At 32.9% G+C, this 17,678-nt stretch overlaps 1 protein-coding gene across 1 annotated transcript in view; it reads left to right on the forward strand.

Annotated features, from left to right (window-relative positions):
* The first annotated feature begins 12,620 nt into the window (after nt 1–12,620).
* The window catches only part of LOC143227008 (uncharacterized), a 55,264-nt gene continuing 50,206 nt past the window's right edge, over nt 12,621–17,678 (forward strand). The window contains exon 1 of the mRNA XM_076458557.1: nt 12,621–12,661. Within this exon, the coding sequence (XP_076314672.1) occupies nt 12,621–12,661 (41 nt within the window). The remainder of the gene's footprint in view (nt 12,662–17,678) is intronic.

The raw sequence follows: 17,678 nt of genomic DNA on the forward strand, positions 1-17,678 counted from the left end.
TTGGGCTACTCTTTTACCAACGAATAGTGGGATTGACCGTGACATTATAACGCCCTCACGGCTGAAAGAGCGAGCATGTTTGACGTGACGGGGATGCGAACCCGAGATCCTCGGATTACGAGTGTAGCAACTTAACCATTTTGGGCCATGTCGAGCCACGTTTATAGATCTTCAAATAAGTTCGAACGAGAGAAGTTTACTTCAGAGTAAACTTACCCAAAAATAAACAAGGAAAAAAAAACGATAAAATAAGACCAGTTGTTAAACAAAAAGTTGTCACACAAACAACTATCCGTGTTCTGTTTACTAGGGTTATCAAACCCAGATTTATGGCTTTTCAAACCCTAACCTAATGGGCTGAGTAATCGACAGGAGAGACACCTGAGTATAGTTTCTCTAATAGAAATGAAAATATATATATATATATTGTTCTGATATGGAAACACTATCATACAGTTTCTAGAACTATGTTTTGATATAGAAACACTATCATACTGTTTTAGGACTATTGTTCTGATATGGAAACACTATCATACTGTTTTTATGACTATTGTTTTGATAAAATCTCAAACAGCGCAACGTTAATATCACTGCCATCCATACCGTTCTGTTATCATGGGTTTTGTAGGGTTTTTTAAACGAAAACCAACTTTTGATTAAAGTCGTTTCTTCTTTCATTATCGTGACGTGAGGGCCTTAAAAATATATATATTCTTTATTCCTTAGATGTTTCTCATATTCTGAAAACTTAAATAATGAAGAACGTTTAATAATTTGTCTCTCTTTTAAAAACTCAAATAATGAAAAACGTTTAATAATTTGTCTCTCTTTTAAAAACTCAAATAATGAAGAACGTTTAATAATGTGTCTCTCTTTTAAAAACTCAAATAATGAAGAACGTTTAATAATGTGTCTCTCTTTTAAAAATTTAAATAATGAAGAACGTTTAATAATGTGTCTCTCTTTTAATAACTTAAATAATGAAGAACGTTTAATAATGTGTCTCTCTTTTAAAAACTCAAATAATGAAGAATGTTTAATAATGTGTCTCGCTTTTAAAAACTAAAATAATGAAGAACGTTTAATAATGTGTGTCTCTTTTAAAAACTCAAATAATGAAGAACGTTTAATAATGTCTCTCTTTTAAAAACTCAAATAATGAAGAACGTTTAATAATGTGTGTCTCTTTTAAAAACTCAAATAATGAAGAACGTTTAATAATGTCTCTCTTTTAAAAACTCAAATAATGAAGAACGTTTAATAATGTGTGTCTCTTTTAAAAACTTAAATAATGAAGACCGTTTAATAACGTGTCTCTCTTTTAAAAACCTGAATAATGAAGAACGTTTAATAATGTGTGTCTCTTTTAAAAATTCAAATAATGAAGAACGTTTAATAATGTGTGTCTCTTTTAAAAACTGAAATAATGAAGAGAGTTTAATAATGTGTCTCTCTTTTAAAAACTCAAATAATGAAGAACGTTTAATAATTTGTCTCTCTTTTAAAAACGTAAATAATGAAGAACGTTTAATAATGTGTCTCTCTTTTAAAAACCTAAATAATGAAGAAGATTTAATAACGTGTCTCTCTTTTAAAAACCTAAATAATGAAGAACGTTTAATGATGTGTCTCTCTTTCAGAAACTCAAATAATGAAGAACGTTTAATAATGTATCTCTTTTAAAAACTCAAATAATGAAGAACATTTAATAATGTGTCTCTCTTTTAAAAACCTAAATAATGAAGAACATTTAATAATGTGTGTCTCTTTAAAAATCTCAAATAATGAACATTTAATAATGTGTCTTTTTTAAAATCTCAAATAATGAAGAATGTTTAATAATGTGTGTCTCTTTTAAAAACTTAAATAATGAAGAACGTTTAATAATGTGTCTCTCTTTTAAAAACTTAAATAATGAAGAACATTTAATAATGTATCTCTTTTAAAATCTCAAATAATCAAGAACATTTAATAATGTGTCTCTTTTAAAATCTCAAATAATGAAGAACATTTAATAATGTGTCTCTTTTAAAAACTCAAATAATGAAGAACGTTTAATAATTTGTCTCTCTTTTAAAAACGTAAATAATGAAGAACGTTTAATAATGTGTGTCTCTTTTAAAAATTCAAATAATGAAGAATATTTAATAACGTGTCTCTCTTTTAAAAACCTAAATAATGAAGAATATTTAATAATGTGTCTCTCTTTTAAAAACCTAAATAATGAAGAACGTTTAATAATGTGTCTCTTTTAAAATCTCAAATAATGAAGAACGTTTAATAATGTATCTCTTTTAAAAACTCAAATAATGAAGAACATTTAATAATGTGTCTCTCTTTTAAAAACCTAAATAATGAAGAACATTTAATAATGTGTCTCTTTTAAAAACTCAAATAATGAAGAACATTTAATAATGTGTCTCTTTTAAAATCTCAAATAATGAAGAACATTTAACAATGTGTCTCTCTTTTAAAATCTCAAATAATGAAGAACATTTAATAATGTGTCTCTTTTAAAATCTCAAATAATGAAGAACGTTTAATAATGTGTGTCTCTTTTAAAAACTTAAATAATGAAGAACGTTTAATAATGTGTCTCTCTTTCAGAAACTCAAATAATGAAAAACGTTTGATAATGTGTCTCAGTTTTAAAAATTTAAATAATGAAGAACGTTTAATAATGTGTGTCTCTTTTAAAAACTTAAATAATGAAGAACGTTTAATAATGTGTCTCTCTTTTAAAAACGTAAATAATGAAGAACGTTTAATAATGTGTGTCTCATTTAAAAACCTAAATAATGAAGAGCATTTACTAATGTGTCTCTCTTTTAAAAACCTAAATAATAAAGAACGTTTAATAATGTGTCTCTCTTTCAGAAACTCAAATAATAAAGAAGTTTAATAATGTGTCTCTCTTTCAGAAACTCAAATAATGAAGAACGTTTAATAATGTATCTCTCTTTTAAAAACCTAAATAATGAAGAACATTTAATAATGTGTCTCTTTTAAAAACTCAAATAATGAAGAACATTTAATAATGTGTCTCTTTTAAAATCTCAAATAATGAAGAACATTTAACAATGTGTCTCTCTTTTAAAATCTCAAATAATGAAGAACATTTAATAATGTGTCTCTTTTAAAATCTCAAATAATGAAGAACGTTTAATAATGTGTGTCTCTTTTAAAAACTTAAATAATGAAGAACGTTTAATAATGTGTCTCTCTTTCAGAAACTCAAATAATGAAAAACGTTTGATAATGTGTCTCAGTTTTAAAAATTTAAATAATGAAGAACGTTTAATAATGTGTGTCTCTTTTAAAAACTTAAATAATGAAGAACGTTTAATAATGTGTCTCTCTTTTAAAAACGTAAATAATGAAGAACGTTTAATAATGTGTGTCTCATTTAAAAACCTAAATAATGAAGAGCATTTACTAATGTGTCTCTCTTTTAAAAACCTAAATAATAAAGAACGTTTAATAATGTGTCTCTCTTTCAGAAACTCAAATAATAAAGAAGTTTAATAATGTGTCTCTCTTTCAGAAACTCAAATAATGAAGAACGTTTAATAATGTATCTCTTTTAAAAACTCAAATAATGAAGAACATTTAATAATGTGTCTCTCCTTTAAAAACCTAAATAATGAAGAACATTTAATAATGTGTCTCTTTAAAAACTCAAATAATGAAGAACGTTTAATAATGTGTGTCTCGTTTAAAAACTTAAATAATGAAGAACGTTTAATGATGTGTGTCTCTTTTAAAAACTCAAATAATGAAGAACGTTTAATAATGTATCTCTCTTTTAAAAACCTAAATAATGAAGAACATTTAATAATGTGTCTCTTTTAAAAACTCAAATAATGAAGAACATTTAATAATGTGTCTCTTTTAAAATCTCAAATAATGAAGAACATTTAACAATGTGTCTCTCTTTTAAAATCTCAAATAATGAAGAACATTTAATAATGTGTCTCTTTTAAAATCTCAAATAATGAAGAACGTTTAATAATGTGTGTCTCTTTTAAAAACTTAAATAATGAAGAACGTTTAATAATGTGTCTCTCTTTCAGAAACTCAAATAATGAAAAACGTTTGATAATGTGTCTCAGTTTTAAAAATTTAAATAATGAAGAACGTTTAATAATGTGTGTCTCTTTTAAAAACTTAAATAATGAAGAACGTTTAATAATGTGTCTCTCTTTTAAAAACGTAAATAATGAAGAACGTTTAATAATGTGTGTCTCATTTAAAAACCTAAATAATGAAGAGCATTTACTAATGTGTCTCTCTTTTAAAAACCTAAATAATAAAGAACGTTTAATAATGTGTCTCTCTTTCAGAAACTCAAATAATAAAGAAGTTTAATAATGTGTCTCTCTTTCAGAAACTCAAATAATGAAGAACGTTTAATAATGTATCTCTTTTAAAAACTCAAATAATGAAGAACATTTAATAATGTGTCTCTCCTTTAAAAACCTAAATAATGAAGAACATTTAATAATGTGTCTCTTTAAAAACTCAAATAATGAAGAACGTTTAATAATGTGTGTCTCGTTTAAAAACTTAAATAATGAAGAACGTTTAATGATGTGTGTCTCTTTTAAAAACTCAAATAATGAAGAACGTTTAATAATGTGTGTCTCTTTTAAAAACTTAAATAATGAAGAACGTTTAATAATGTGTCTCTCTTTTAATAACTTAAATAATGAAGAACGTTTAATAATGTGTCTCTCTTTCAGAAACTCAAATAATGAAGAACGTTTGATAATGTGTCTCTGTTTTAAAAACTTAAATAATGAAGAACGTTTAATAATGTGTCTCTCTTTTAAAAACTTAAATAATGAAGAACGTTTAATAATGTGTCTCTCTTTTAAAAACTTAAATCATGAAGAACGTTTAATAATGTGTGTCTCTTTTAAAAATTCAAATAATGAAGAATATTTAATAACGTGTCTCTCTTTTAAAAACCTAAATAATGAAGAATATTTAATAATGTGTCTCTCTTTTAAAAACCTAAATAATGAAGAACATTTAATAATGTGTCTCTTTTAAAATCTCAAATAATGAAGAACATTTATTAATGTGTTTCTCTTTTAAAAACTTAAATAATGAAGAACGTTTAATAATGTGTCTCTCTTTTAAAAACTTAAATAATGAAGAACGTTTAATAATGTGTGTCTCTTTTAAAAACTTAAATAATGAAGAACGTTTAATAATGTGTGTCTCTTTTAAAAACTCAAATAATGAAGAACGTTTAATAATGTGTGTCTCTTTTAAAAACTTAAATAATGAAGAAAGTTTAATAATGTGTGTCTCTTTTACAAACCAATATAATGAAGAACGTTTAATAATATGTCTCTATTTTAACTCAAATAATGATGAACGTTTAATAATGTGTGTCTCTTTTAAAAACTTACATAATGAAGAAAGTTTAATAATGTGTGTCTCTTTTACAAACCAATATAATGAAGAACGTTTAATAATGTGTCTCTATTTTAACTCAAATAATGATGAACGTTTAATATAATTAAGAAAATGAGAGACGTTATTGAATATTGTTGATGACTTATGAGTCGAAATAGAGTTTCGATACCTGCCGTGAGGAAAGTAATAAGAAATATATGAAAAAGGTGGACGATATCAAAATTATCAGGTTGAAACATTGTCCTTTCGTTTTTCCCCAAATCTGGTGTGACAGCTTCCGGTGAGACTGTTCGTAATCCTTTGTCTGCATGTATTCAAATGTCTTTGTATGTACATTTACATGTAAATTTCGAAGTGTTTATGTTACCTGCAAACTGTTAGGCTTAGAATAAATTTCATTTCTCGTTTAGTTTCATTGGTTTAAGTTAAATGTATTTAAAAGTATTACATCAAGCACTGGCCTAAAGTAGCCTAGAGCGCTCGAGTCCTAGTCTGTAGTTCGCACGGTGAAATGCTCCACTAAATAAGCTCGCTCTTCTGACCACGGGGGCGTTATAATGTTCGATAAATCTCACTATCCGTTGGTAAAGAGTAGCCTAAGAGATGGTGATGAGTTGTGTTGAATATCCGTCTTCCCTCTAGTCTGCAGTTCTAAATTGAGGACAACTAGCGCAGATAACCCTCGAGTAGCTTTGAGCGAAGTCAAACAAATAAAGTGTCAGGAACTGTGTATTCAATTCAGGGCGACAATAAAACCTAAACGTGCCTTGAGAAATCCCTAATGCATTCATTATAGGAAAATGTTGGTCTGTGTTTTTCAGGAGGAACTTACCTAATAACTCCCACGGACAATCACTGCTCGCGTCTTAGAGACGCTTTGTAAGGTTCAGTGTGGATTTGACAATGAAGAACCAATCAAGTGACATAATATGTCTCGTGGCGCTACAGTCAAAAAACATTAGGTACGTAAATTTGGAGCAAATTAGGAAAACGCGTATGTTTTTACTGAGCGCACAAAATCACGTAACATTACACACATGTGCATCAATAGGCATGTAAAGCATCACGTGCAGGTATAATCAATTTCTTAACATCAAACAGCCGACGAAGCAGAAAATTCGTTTAAAGTTACAATTTACAAAAGAAAGAAATATGCTACGAACCTAGAAAAGTACATTAGTTTATAATCAAGTGTCCAAACTCAGCTTTATGTTTGTAAGTTTATATTTATATGTAAACAGTCGACGTTAGAGTGGTATGTCATATACGTGTAGTTTAACTTCACAAGAATAAGTGGATTGGTCTGATACTGACTTTGAAGACAGACACCAAACAGACGGTGTTGCATCCATTTTTATCTTTTGGAATGCAATAGACAACTTTATAACAAACTTATAATGAAAAGCAAGTTGATTTCTACCTAATTTAACACTTTATAGTTCCAGCATGTCCAGGTGCTCCAGCGATAAGAAATTGAAATTTCGTCCAATAGTATATTAAAAAAAACAACAACACAAAAACGTAAGAAATTCATTATGCGCATGCGTATTGTTGTAAAAGGGAATAAACAGTTTTAATAATGTGATCACACGCTAAATGAGATCTGTGTTTTCCAAATAACCAATCATCACACCTGTTCGTTCAGGAACAAATAAAAGAAACTCGATAAGCGGCTCGTGTTCAACAAAACCCCCTTCAACACTTCTGGCACAGCGGAAAGTCTAGAAGATTATAAAAGCTAAAATCCTGGTTTCGATACCCCATGTGGGTTGAGGGCACAGTATAGATTGTCCATTGTGTAACTTTGTACTTAACTAAATTTCATTCAGCTTTATTTGTAAGATGTGAAACATACTTTTGGCGTGTATACTCTTCCTATATTTAAGAAATTTACTACTACCACCGTTGGCATGTTTCTCCTTAGCTGCGCGGCCGCACAACAACCAGTCAAGTGCCGCACACATACGTATTACAGCCGAGCGCACCGTCAGTAATGATAAGGATGTCCCAACACGCTGACTGACGTAATGGCCCTGCCAGTCTGTAGGCCTAAGCCCAAATAGCCAACTGCTACCATTGCACAGCAACGTAATCATCAATAGTGTTGATGGTCTAAAGTACCACCACCACCACTATCCATTTGAAAAAAAAAAAAACTAGTATCACGCATTGCCTTAATGCTGGTGGACATGAAAAAATGCACACCGCATATAGATTATAAAATGAGCAGAAACATTGATAGATATATGCGATTTTTTTTTGGCAAAAAATCAGTGCAGCTATTGGTATAACGCAATCTAACATTTCACGTTACGTTTGATAACCGCGTTTTAACTGTACAAAGTCGTTTGATTGTTTTACGCCCAACGCCGTGCCACCGTGCACGAGCAACTAGGAACGTTCGGGCAAGACCGGCCTGCACATTCGGAGAACTCAAATAACGTGTGCGGCCATACGATTTTTAAAACTATAATTAAGGCAAGCTAAGACTCAATATATGAGGCTCGAACAGAAAGCTGTTGTGGTATAGAAAGGTATAAATGTAGTTCAACTGGACTGGGTGTACTCTAATGCATTAATTACCAGTGTCAGACTAAGTATGCACAAATCATTATAATAAAGTCAATAAATGCTGACATGTTTGTATTTTCTTCAAAATGTACGATGGCATAACTGTGAGAGCCTAAGTCGTTTTGCACAATACAGTACGTTATTTGTGAAATTACAGTCAAGATGCAGTTACGAATAAACTGGCACTTACACCAAACATTCACACACGTTCTCAGTTGCAGTATCAGTCGCTGTTTGTAAGATATATCGACATCATTTCTTGTTTTTACGTGTACTACAAATTAGCAGTGTATAAATGTCCGGGGTCTAAGATCGTGAATTATTAGCGCGTAAAGTATTCACAATACTTGTACCAGACACGAAATGCTTTGCACGAGACCACTTAAAAAATGCTAGGACCTTGGATTCATAAAACACCCTGAATCAACAATACGTTCATATCGTTGTAAAGTATACATACCGACTGTGGAACATTCACTTGTTAATCACGTGAAGTATTTTTTGTATCACAGAGTATTTACTGAACAGAATACATACTTATACGAGAGGATTCAGCAGCATACTATCCAAAAGTGTTTCGTTTGGAATTTCGCGCACAACAACATAACGGACATCTATGCTAGTTGTCCCTAATTTAGCGGTGAAAAACTACAATGGAAGAAGGTAGAAGTCATCACTATCCATCGCAAAATGTTGAACTACTCTTTCACCAACCATCACATTAGAACTCCCCCCAGACTGAAAGGACGAGCATGTTTGGTGGGGGGGATTCGAATCCGCGACCCTCAGATTGCGAGTGGAATACACTAACCTCCTGGCCATCCCGAGCCTTTCCAAAGGCGTGGAGACTTTAATAGAAAAAAAAACTGTTCTTTATTGAAACGTATTTCCAATAATTATATACATTATTAGATACCTACAATTTAAGGTAGGATGTTTTATGGCTACAGACTTGTCTTCAAAGGCTTACTTTACGTTGGTAATAAAGATAGATACTATAACAAGATGAATTTCCCGAAAAGTGGTTTGTTTCAGGAATAAATAAAACCAAAATTAACAGTAGCAACTGTTTTTATTTCTTGCTTTTGAAATTCGTGTATCATGCTATGCTGCGGTCTGCAGAGTACATAATTCTTCTCGCGATTCATGGCATGTACACGTTTTACCAACGTCACGACAGTACAAAATGTAACGTTAAGTGTCCCTTATGTGACGTCATTTTTAGTATCTACTGACTGACAGACACCAAAATACTGTAAAGTGGTGCGAGTGTTTAAACAATTTGTTTGGTTAAGTTATGGTAATATATAATGAATCACGTGCCTTGTGTTCTTTAAACTTCAAAGTAAAATGTAAAATGGAAAGACACAAAACATTCCCCTGAAAATATATACACTTACAAATTGTTCGTTTGTTTGAAGTTAAGCACAAAGCTACACAATGGGCTGGATGTGCTCTGCCCACCACGGCTATCGAAACCGGTTTCTATCACTTTGTCACTGGGAAACACATTTATCAAATCAGACTCACTTTCTTCTTATAATAATAACGTTTATTATCATTTCTTATGGAGCTTTAGTCATTAAACATAAAACAATCATACATTCCAATTATTGTACATAACTTACTTATGGTTTAATATAACAGTGTAATACACCTTACTTATGGAGTAATATAACAGTGTAATACACTTTACTTATGGTTTAATATAACAGTGTAATACACCTTACTTATCGTGTAATATAACGTTATACTATACCTTACTTATGGAGTAATATAATTCAATATGTTTGTTTCACAGCCTGAAATACGTTAACCACGTTACTACAATAACAGATATTGTGACTATGTTCATTAAATGAACAAGTCAACATTTTGTGTTTCATTAAGACGAATTTCATTTTCATCCTTACATTCCTCCTGTTATTTTCGTATGCCTAGGGATACTAGCCACTAGGGGTAGTGGCTGAAATTCGGGTTTTGATACCTGCAATGAGCAGAAAGTTCATTGTGTGGCATTGTTCTTAACAGCAAGAACTAAAATGAAGATACAAATCGAACAGATGTTGTATGATACGTAATTAATACGTATTTCCAATGACATACAAAAACACAATAATGTCCCCAATCACACTATCCATTACTACCAGAAAAAGGTGTTTCTTTACAAGTGTATCTGGCCTGGCATGGCCGAGCGCATTAAGGCATGCGCTCGTAATCTGAGGGTCGCGGGTTCGCATCCGAGTCGCGCTAAACATGCTAGCCCTCCCAGCCGTGGGGGCGTTATGATGTGACGGTCAATCCCACTTTTCGTTGGTAAAAGAGTAGCCCAAGAGTTGGCGGTGGGTGGTGATGACTAGCTTCCTTCCCTCTAGTCTTACACTGCAAAATTAGGGACGGCTAGCACAGATAGCCCTCGAGCAGCTTTGTGCGAAAATTCAAAACAAACAAACAAATACAAGTGTATCTACGTAAGATCGTAGCATAGCACCTTGAAACACGACATTTTTATTAAAATTATCATATTGTGTCATTCTTTCTTTCTCAGAAACATACAAACAAATTGATATAGTACGCAGATTGCTAATATTTAATGAATTATTTTATTTCGATAATACGACGTGAAATTTTAGACTTAAGCGAAAGTATAAAGATAGGCGGAGGCGATTGATATGAAGGTCGTAATACAACGTTGAAAATTTTCTTATTTTCTGGCGTATAAACAGCTCACCATTGCACATAAATCCCAGTGATCGTTTGATATGTGAAGTTGGTCCAGTGTTTGGACAATTTTGCTCTAATAGGTAATTTGAAATTCACGTGAAATAGGAGGTACCCAACATCCTTAGCATTTTCACAAAGTTGATCAACCCTCTTCAGTAAGAGTTCAAATGGTCTCCCACATGGTTATTTTAATTGTGGCTATAAGTGTGTGAATGTGGTCGGTGGATACTTAAACTGTGACTATAACTGTGTGAATGTGACCGTCGATAAGTTAACTGTGACTATAAATGTGTGAATGTGGTCGGTGGATACTTAAATTGTGACTATAAGTGTGTGAATGTGACCGTCGATAATTTAACTGTGACTATAAATGTGTGAATGTGACCGTCGATAATTTAACTGTGACTCAACGTTTATAAATGATGCCGTGGTTACTTTAATGTGACTCTACGCGTGTAAATGTGGCATAGTTACTTTAACTAGGATTAACGTGTGTAAATGTGGCATAGTTACTTTAACTATGATTCTACGTGTGTAAATGTGGCATAGTTACTTTAACTAGGACTCGTGTAAATGTGGCATAGTTACTTTAACTATGATTCTACGTGTGAATGTGGCATAGTTACTTTAACTAGGATTTCGCGAATGTGGCATAGTTACTTTAACTAGGATTCTACGTGTAAATGTGCATAGTTACTTTAACTAGATTCTACGTGTGAATGTGGCATAGTTACTTTAGGATTCTACGTGTGTAAATGTGGCATAGTTACTTTAACTATGATTCTATGTGTAAATGTGGCATAGTTACTTTAACTATGATTCTACGTGTGTAAATGTGGCATAGTTACTTTAACTATGATTCTACGTGTGAATGTGGCATAGTTACTTTACTAGGATTCTACGTGTGTAACTGTGGCATGTTGCTTAACTAGGATTCTACGTGTGAATGTGGCATAGTTACTTTAACTAGGATTCTACGTGTAAATGTGGCATAGTTACTTTAACTAGGATTCTACGTGTGTAAATGTGGCATAGTTACTTTAACTAGAGTTCTACGTGTAAATGTGGCATAGTTACTTTAACTAGGATTCTACGTGTGTAAATGTGGCATAGTTACTTTAACTAGGATTCTACGTGGTGTAAATGTGGCATAGTTACTTTAACTAAGATTCTACGTGTGTAAATGTGGCATAGTTACTTTAACTAGGATTCTACGTGTGAATGTGGCATAGTTACTTTAACTAGGATTCTACGTGTAAGTGTGGCATAGTTACTTTAACTAGGATTCTACGTGTGAATGTGGCATAGTTACTTTAACTAGGATTCTACGTGTGTAAATGTGGCATAGTTACTTTAACTAGGATTCTACGTGTAAATGTGGCATAGTTACTTTAACTAGGATTCTACGTGTGAATGTGGCATAGTTACTTTAACTTGATTCTACGTGTGTAAATGTGGCGATTCTTTAACGTGGTTCGTGTGGTGGCGGATTGCTTTAACTGGCATTCTAATGGTGTGTGGCATAGTTACTTTAACTAGGATTCTACGTGTGAAATGTGGCATAGTTACTTTAACTAGGATTCTACGTGCAGTAAATGTAACATAGTTACTTTAAATAGATTCTACGTAGGTGTAAATGTGGCCGTGGTTACTTTAACTGTGACTTCACATGATTTTCCAAATGAATTAGCTGACTTCCTTATTGTGTGTGTATGCGTGGTCAGGTAAAATAAATGTACATAATCTAATGGTTTTCCTTTAACATTCAAATTGTCGACTTGTATGCACACTACATCTATCACAGTTCACATGTGTTTATTCATTTATTTTATTGTGTATTTTATGCTTGTATCTGGACTGATACCGTATTCATTTACATATATTATTAGAACTCTGTAATGAACAAAGAAATGGACGACACACGGACAACTTGGTATGGGTAAGGTAAAAAAAAAATGGCTTTAGAAACATCAGTTTCTACTAGTAAACTAGTTAAAATGTAAACAGTAAAATATTTCTACAGAAACCAACAGAAGGAAAACTACTATAAACCAGTGCAATTAGAGCTAGGATTATGGTGGATACTAACCAACATGATAAGAAGACTTGTACTGAGAAAGCTGTTCTTCTTTTAAGTAATGGAACATTGTTCTAGTCCTAACAGACCGGAAGGTAGACGTCTTTTCTCTTCTATGTACCTCCATATGTGTATCGTTTCTAAAACTTCAATGTTAGAAAAAATGCTACATTGGTTGTTCGATTTCTTTTAAGTACCACACCATTTAGCATCAGAGAAACATAGTTTTGTTTCAATGATGCTGGCTTTCGCCAGGATTTCTTCATGGTTCGCGGCTCTTTATCACAAAAACGCTCTCCGCCGTTTTCGGGCTATAGGAGCGCTTTAAGCGTTTTGGTCAAATCTCAATTCTCGGTCAAGCAAAAGTAGCCCAAACGTTTTCTATCCTAACTTCGTGAAATATTATTAACCTAATTTGTCTTGGTATCAATTAAATATAAACAAATTTTGAAACTGTAGTCTCGGTTCTACAATTTACGTTTCCTCTCGTTTTAACCTCGTTCGTTTTGCAGACGAACAGAACATGAAAAGTTTGGCAAGATAAATTATTGCTGAGACTCGAGTTAAGATTAAACGAGACCATCTATCATTAAAATTTCACATAACATGAAAAGTTTGGCAAGATAAATTATTGCTGAGACTCGAGTTAAGATTAAACGAGACCATTTATCATTAAAATTTCACATAACATGAAACGTTTGGCAAGATAAATTATTGCTGAGACTCGAGTTAAGATTAAACGAGACCATCTATCATTAAAATTTCACTTTAATTTTCGCCCTAATTAGTCCTGATGACATAACAATGAAGACATGCGAAGAAACCACGTTAAGCGATGGCCACCAAAAAAATTATCTTTTTACACTTGTACCTGACTCCGAAAGCAATTAGATTAAATATATATATATATATATATATAAATATAAAACAAAGAATTGACAATAATCGTGCTAGGATCACAATTCGCAGTTGTCGTTTGAAGAGACATTAAGCTACAATGGCTTCTGTGTTCCAGTCGTCAGAGCGAGGACAAAGCACGTGTTGACCGGTATGTCAACGCAAGCAGAAACTCACTTGTAGCACTGATTCAGAGAACGTATAGACGTTGAGAACAGTAGAAAGAACAAAGAAGTCTTTCATTTTGGAGTAACGGATTGTACAAAGTGTGTATCCAATTTATCACGCTCGTCTATTTATTGTTGTGTTTTTTTTAAGTAAAAAGACGTCGATTAATTCACATTTAAAAGAAATTTATACTCTCGATGGGTTAAAATGACAAAAAAATGCTGGCGAGGGGTGCATGATACAGTATTTGTATAAAGTAGAGAACACAGATGCAAACTCCAAGTGTCTACGTATTGTTTTCCTATTGTTTTGTGACTCTTCCAGAACACTGGTTTTTTTTATTGTGTGTTTTTTTTTTCACATAGGCAGTAGTTGTACACGTTGCATGAAAACTAAATGTGATTGGTGCATCACATAATTTCCGTTTTAAGAATGTACAATGTGAACAGATTCTTACATCTTCGTCAAAAAGCGTATTTCGTGAGGTAATGCATTTTACAGTTAGAATTACAATTGTATTTTTTTGTAGTTGTCTTTTACTTACCACAATGAATCTATTTGGAACTTATGTCACGTTGACGCAACTTATTCATCACTCTGAACCTTTCGGCAGATAAAATGTTTAAAATAATAAAACTAAATATGAAGTCGAACCTGTCATTGGATTCACCACTTTGCACTGGGTTATACCGATTTCATGGAATTCCATCCTTCATCAGGAACTCTTGACAAGAGCAAATCGAATTCTCCAAAGCCAGTATAACTCAATGACAAGTTTACTTCATATTTGGAAAAGGTTGATTTTAGGGTTAACAGTTTTAGAAAGACTCAATTCTCTAGACAAGAGAGTCCGTGAAAAACAGAATGTAGGATAACTTACAGTTTTCAGTCCTGTTTTTAAAAAATGGGTCATAGAACTTACCCAAAACATCATCGTCCATAATTAGCTTTCTCCCATCATGAAAAACAAAACCTAAATCACTTGTCAAGACGGTCACACAAGTTACCCAAAGCATTGTCGTCCATAATTAGCTTTCTCCCATCATTAAAACAAAACCTAAATCACTTGTCAAGACGTTCACACAAGTTACCCAAAGCATTGTCGTCCATCATGAAAACAAAACCTACACCATTTACCAAAAACTGCGAACAGAGGACTTATCTATTTTTGCGATTCACTGTAATACTTGTAGTAATGTCTGATTTTATGACCAGACACATAACGGTTGTCGCTTACGCAAAAGCTATTAACCCAGCTATTAACTATTAACCACAACCCAGCTATTAACTATTAACCAGCTATTAACCCAGCTATTAACTATTAACAATTATTAACCCGTTTCAAGGCCCAACATCCGAGTATTGAATCCCTGCTCAACCAAACATGCTCGTCCTTTCAATCCCACTATTCATTGATAAAATAGAGTCCAAGAGTTAGCAGTGGGTGGTGATGACTAGTTACCTTACATTACTAAATTAGGGACGGCTAGCGCAGATAGCCCTCGAGTAGCTTTGCTGGCGAAATTCAAAGCAAATGTGAACTAAAATTAGTTGGTTTTAATCTATCTATTGATATTCACGTGATAAATTCTATCAGTAGGTGGCATTGCATTTTGTTTTCTCAGAAGTATTTTGTTACTTTGGATCGTGGTGCATCGTGGTGCAAACACTTTTCTTTATGCCTATTCGGATGTACTATGTGCTACATGTATACTTCGACACGACGTACTATGTAGTGTGTGTATACTTACCAAAATGATGTACTATGTGCTACATGTATAGTTTCAAAACAACGTACTATGTAGTGTGTGTATACTTACCAAAATGATGTACTATGTGCTACATGTATAGTTTCAAGACGACGTACTATGTAGTGTGTGTGTACTTACCAAAATGATGTACTATGTGCTACATGTATAGTTTTAAAACGACTTATATAGTAGCAACAGTGAAAACAAATGAAAATGGAAAGGACTTAACCTCGGATGCATAAAGACTTATGACGTAGTTGACATACGAAACATTTTAAAGGTAACTACGTAATTTATGGAATATTTTAGGTGCAAACAATCATGGTAAGTACGAGTGTTGTAAAACATGTGTTGGTGGTGGTAGTTATAACTTTACACACAAGACCAAGAGCGAAGAACATTTGAATAAAACAACAAAGTTTAGTGAATACAAAGCCACCGGGCCTGGCATGCATACACGTGGTTAGAGCATTCGACTTGCAATCTGAGGGTCACGGGTTTGAATCCCCGTCACACCAAAAACATGCTCGACCTTTCAGCTGTGGGGGCGTTATAATGTAACGGACAATCCCACATATTTATGTGGCTTTGTGTTACTTGTTTGTTTTGAATTTCACGCAGAGCTACGTGAGGGTTATATGCGTTAGCAGGGAAGAGGACAAGAGAGAAAGCAGCTAGTCATCACCACCCACTGTTAATTCTTGGGCTACTCTTCTAGCAACGAATAGTGGCGTTTATAATACCATTCACAAAAAGACATTTGCCAGCGAAGTCGTGAAGCCGTTGGTTTATCTAATTTATTCATATAACTGATGAACCTGTTGGGAAACCCTTTAATATACTTGTGTTTCAAAATATCATTTATATAAGAATAGTTTTTAAATTATAAAATATTGTATTTTGCAGCATACGATGATACATTTCACGAGAGAGCTCTCACTCGCTACTAAGGCACTATTTGTATATTACATAAACAGAACAATGGTGTAATGATACCATAGGATCAGGTTTCAATACTAGTTGTAGGCACAGCACAGATGGCCTATACTTGTGTATGAACATCATCAAATACAGTGAGGACTCAAAGAGTGGGAAGTAGACAAAGAGGAGTAGACGCCCCCACATTTTATTTTCTCTGAGACATAGCATACACATGGCATTTATGACAGTTAAGTCAGACTTAAAGTAGACGCCCCCACGTTTTATTTTCTCTGGGGCATAGCATACACATGGCATTTATGACAATTAAGTCAGACTTAAAGTAGACGAACCCCACATTTTCTTTTCTCTGGGGCATAGTAGTACACATGACAGTTAAGTCAGACTTAAAGTAGACTCCCCCACGTTTTATTTTCTCTGGGCATAGCATACACACATGACAGTTAAGCTTCAGACTTAAAGTAGACGCCCCACGTTTTATTTTCTCTGAGACATAGCATACACATGGCATTCATGACATTTAAGTCAGACTTTTTTTTTTTTAATTCCCACCCCTCTCACATTTTGGTCCCAAATCCCACCTGTGGGGATCTGCATCATATTTGTTTTTGTTTACCAATGTTACAGATTACCCCACCCGTGGCTCAACAGTACATCTAAAGGCTGATAACGCTACCAACCGAGTTTCGGTACCAGTGGTGAGTATAACAAGACAGATAACTCACTGCGTAGCTTTGAGCTTACAAAAACATACAGAATATTCTAACGTTACAGGAACACTTCACGAATGGGAGGAAAAGCTAACACAGGAAAGGTGAAAGACTCGTTACATACAGTTTTCAAGTAATCTGATTTTTTATGTATGTATTATTTATAACTAAAGAGACAACCAAAACACGTGCAAGAGTCACTGACCCTTAAAACTGTGATAAATCCACATTCGTGACCACTGCTATTCTATTTAAATAACGAAGATGTTGTGCACTATGTACACACTCGTAATTGTAAAATACTAAAAATATTCAATCGACTACATAAAACAATTAGGAAATTAAACACTTTCGACGACGACAGAACACACAAGACAATACATATATAGGTGTTGATTTATCGTGTTAATACCA

This window comes from Tachypleus tridentatus, chromosome 9 (genome assembly GCF_004210375.1).
Source record: "Tachypleus tridentatus isolate NWPU-2018 chromosome 9, ASM421037v1, whole genome shotgun sequence".
NCBI lineage: Eukaryota > Metazoa > Arthropoda > Merostomata > Xiphosura > Limulidae > Tachypleus > Tachypleus tridentatus.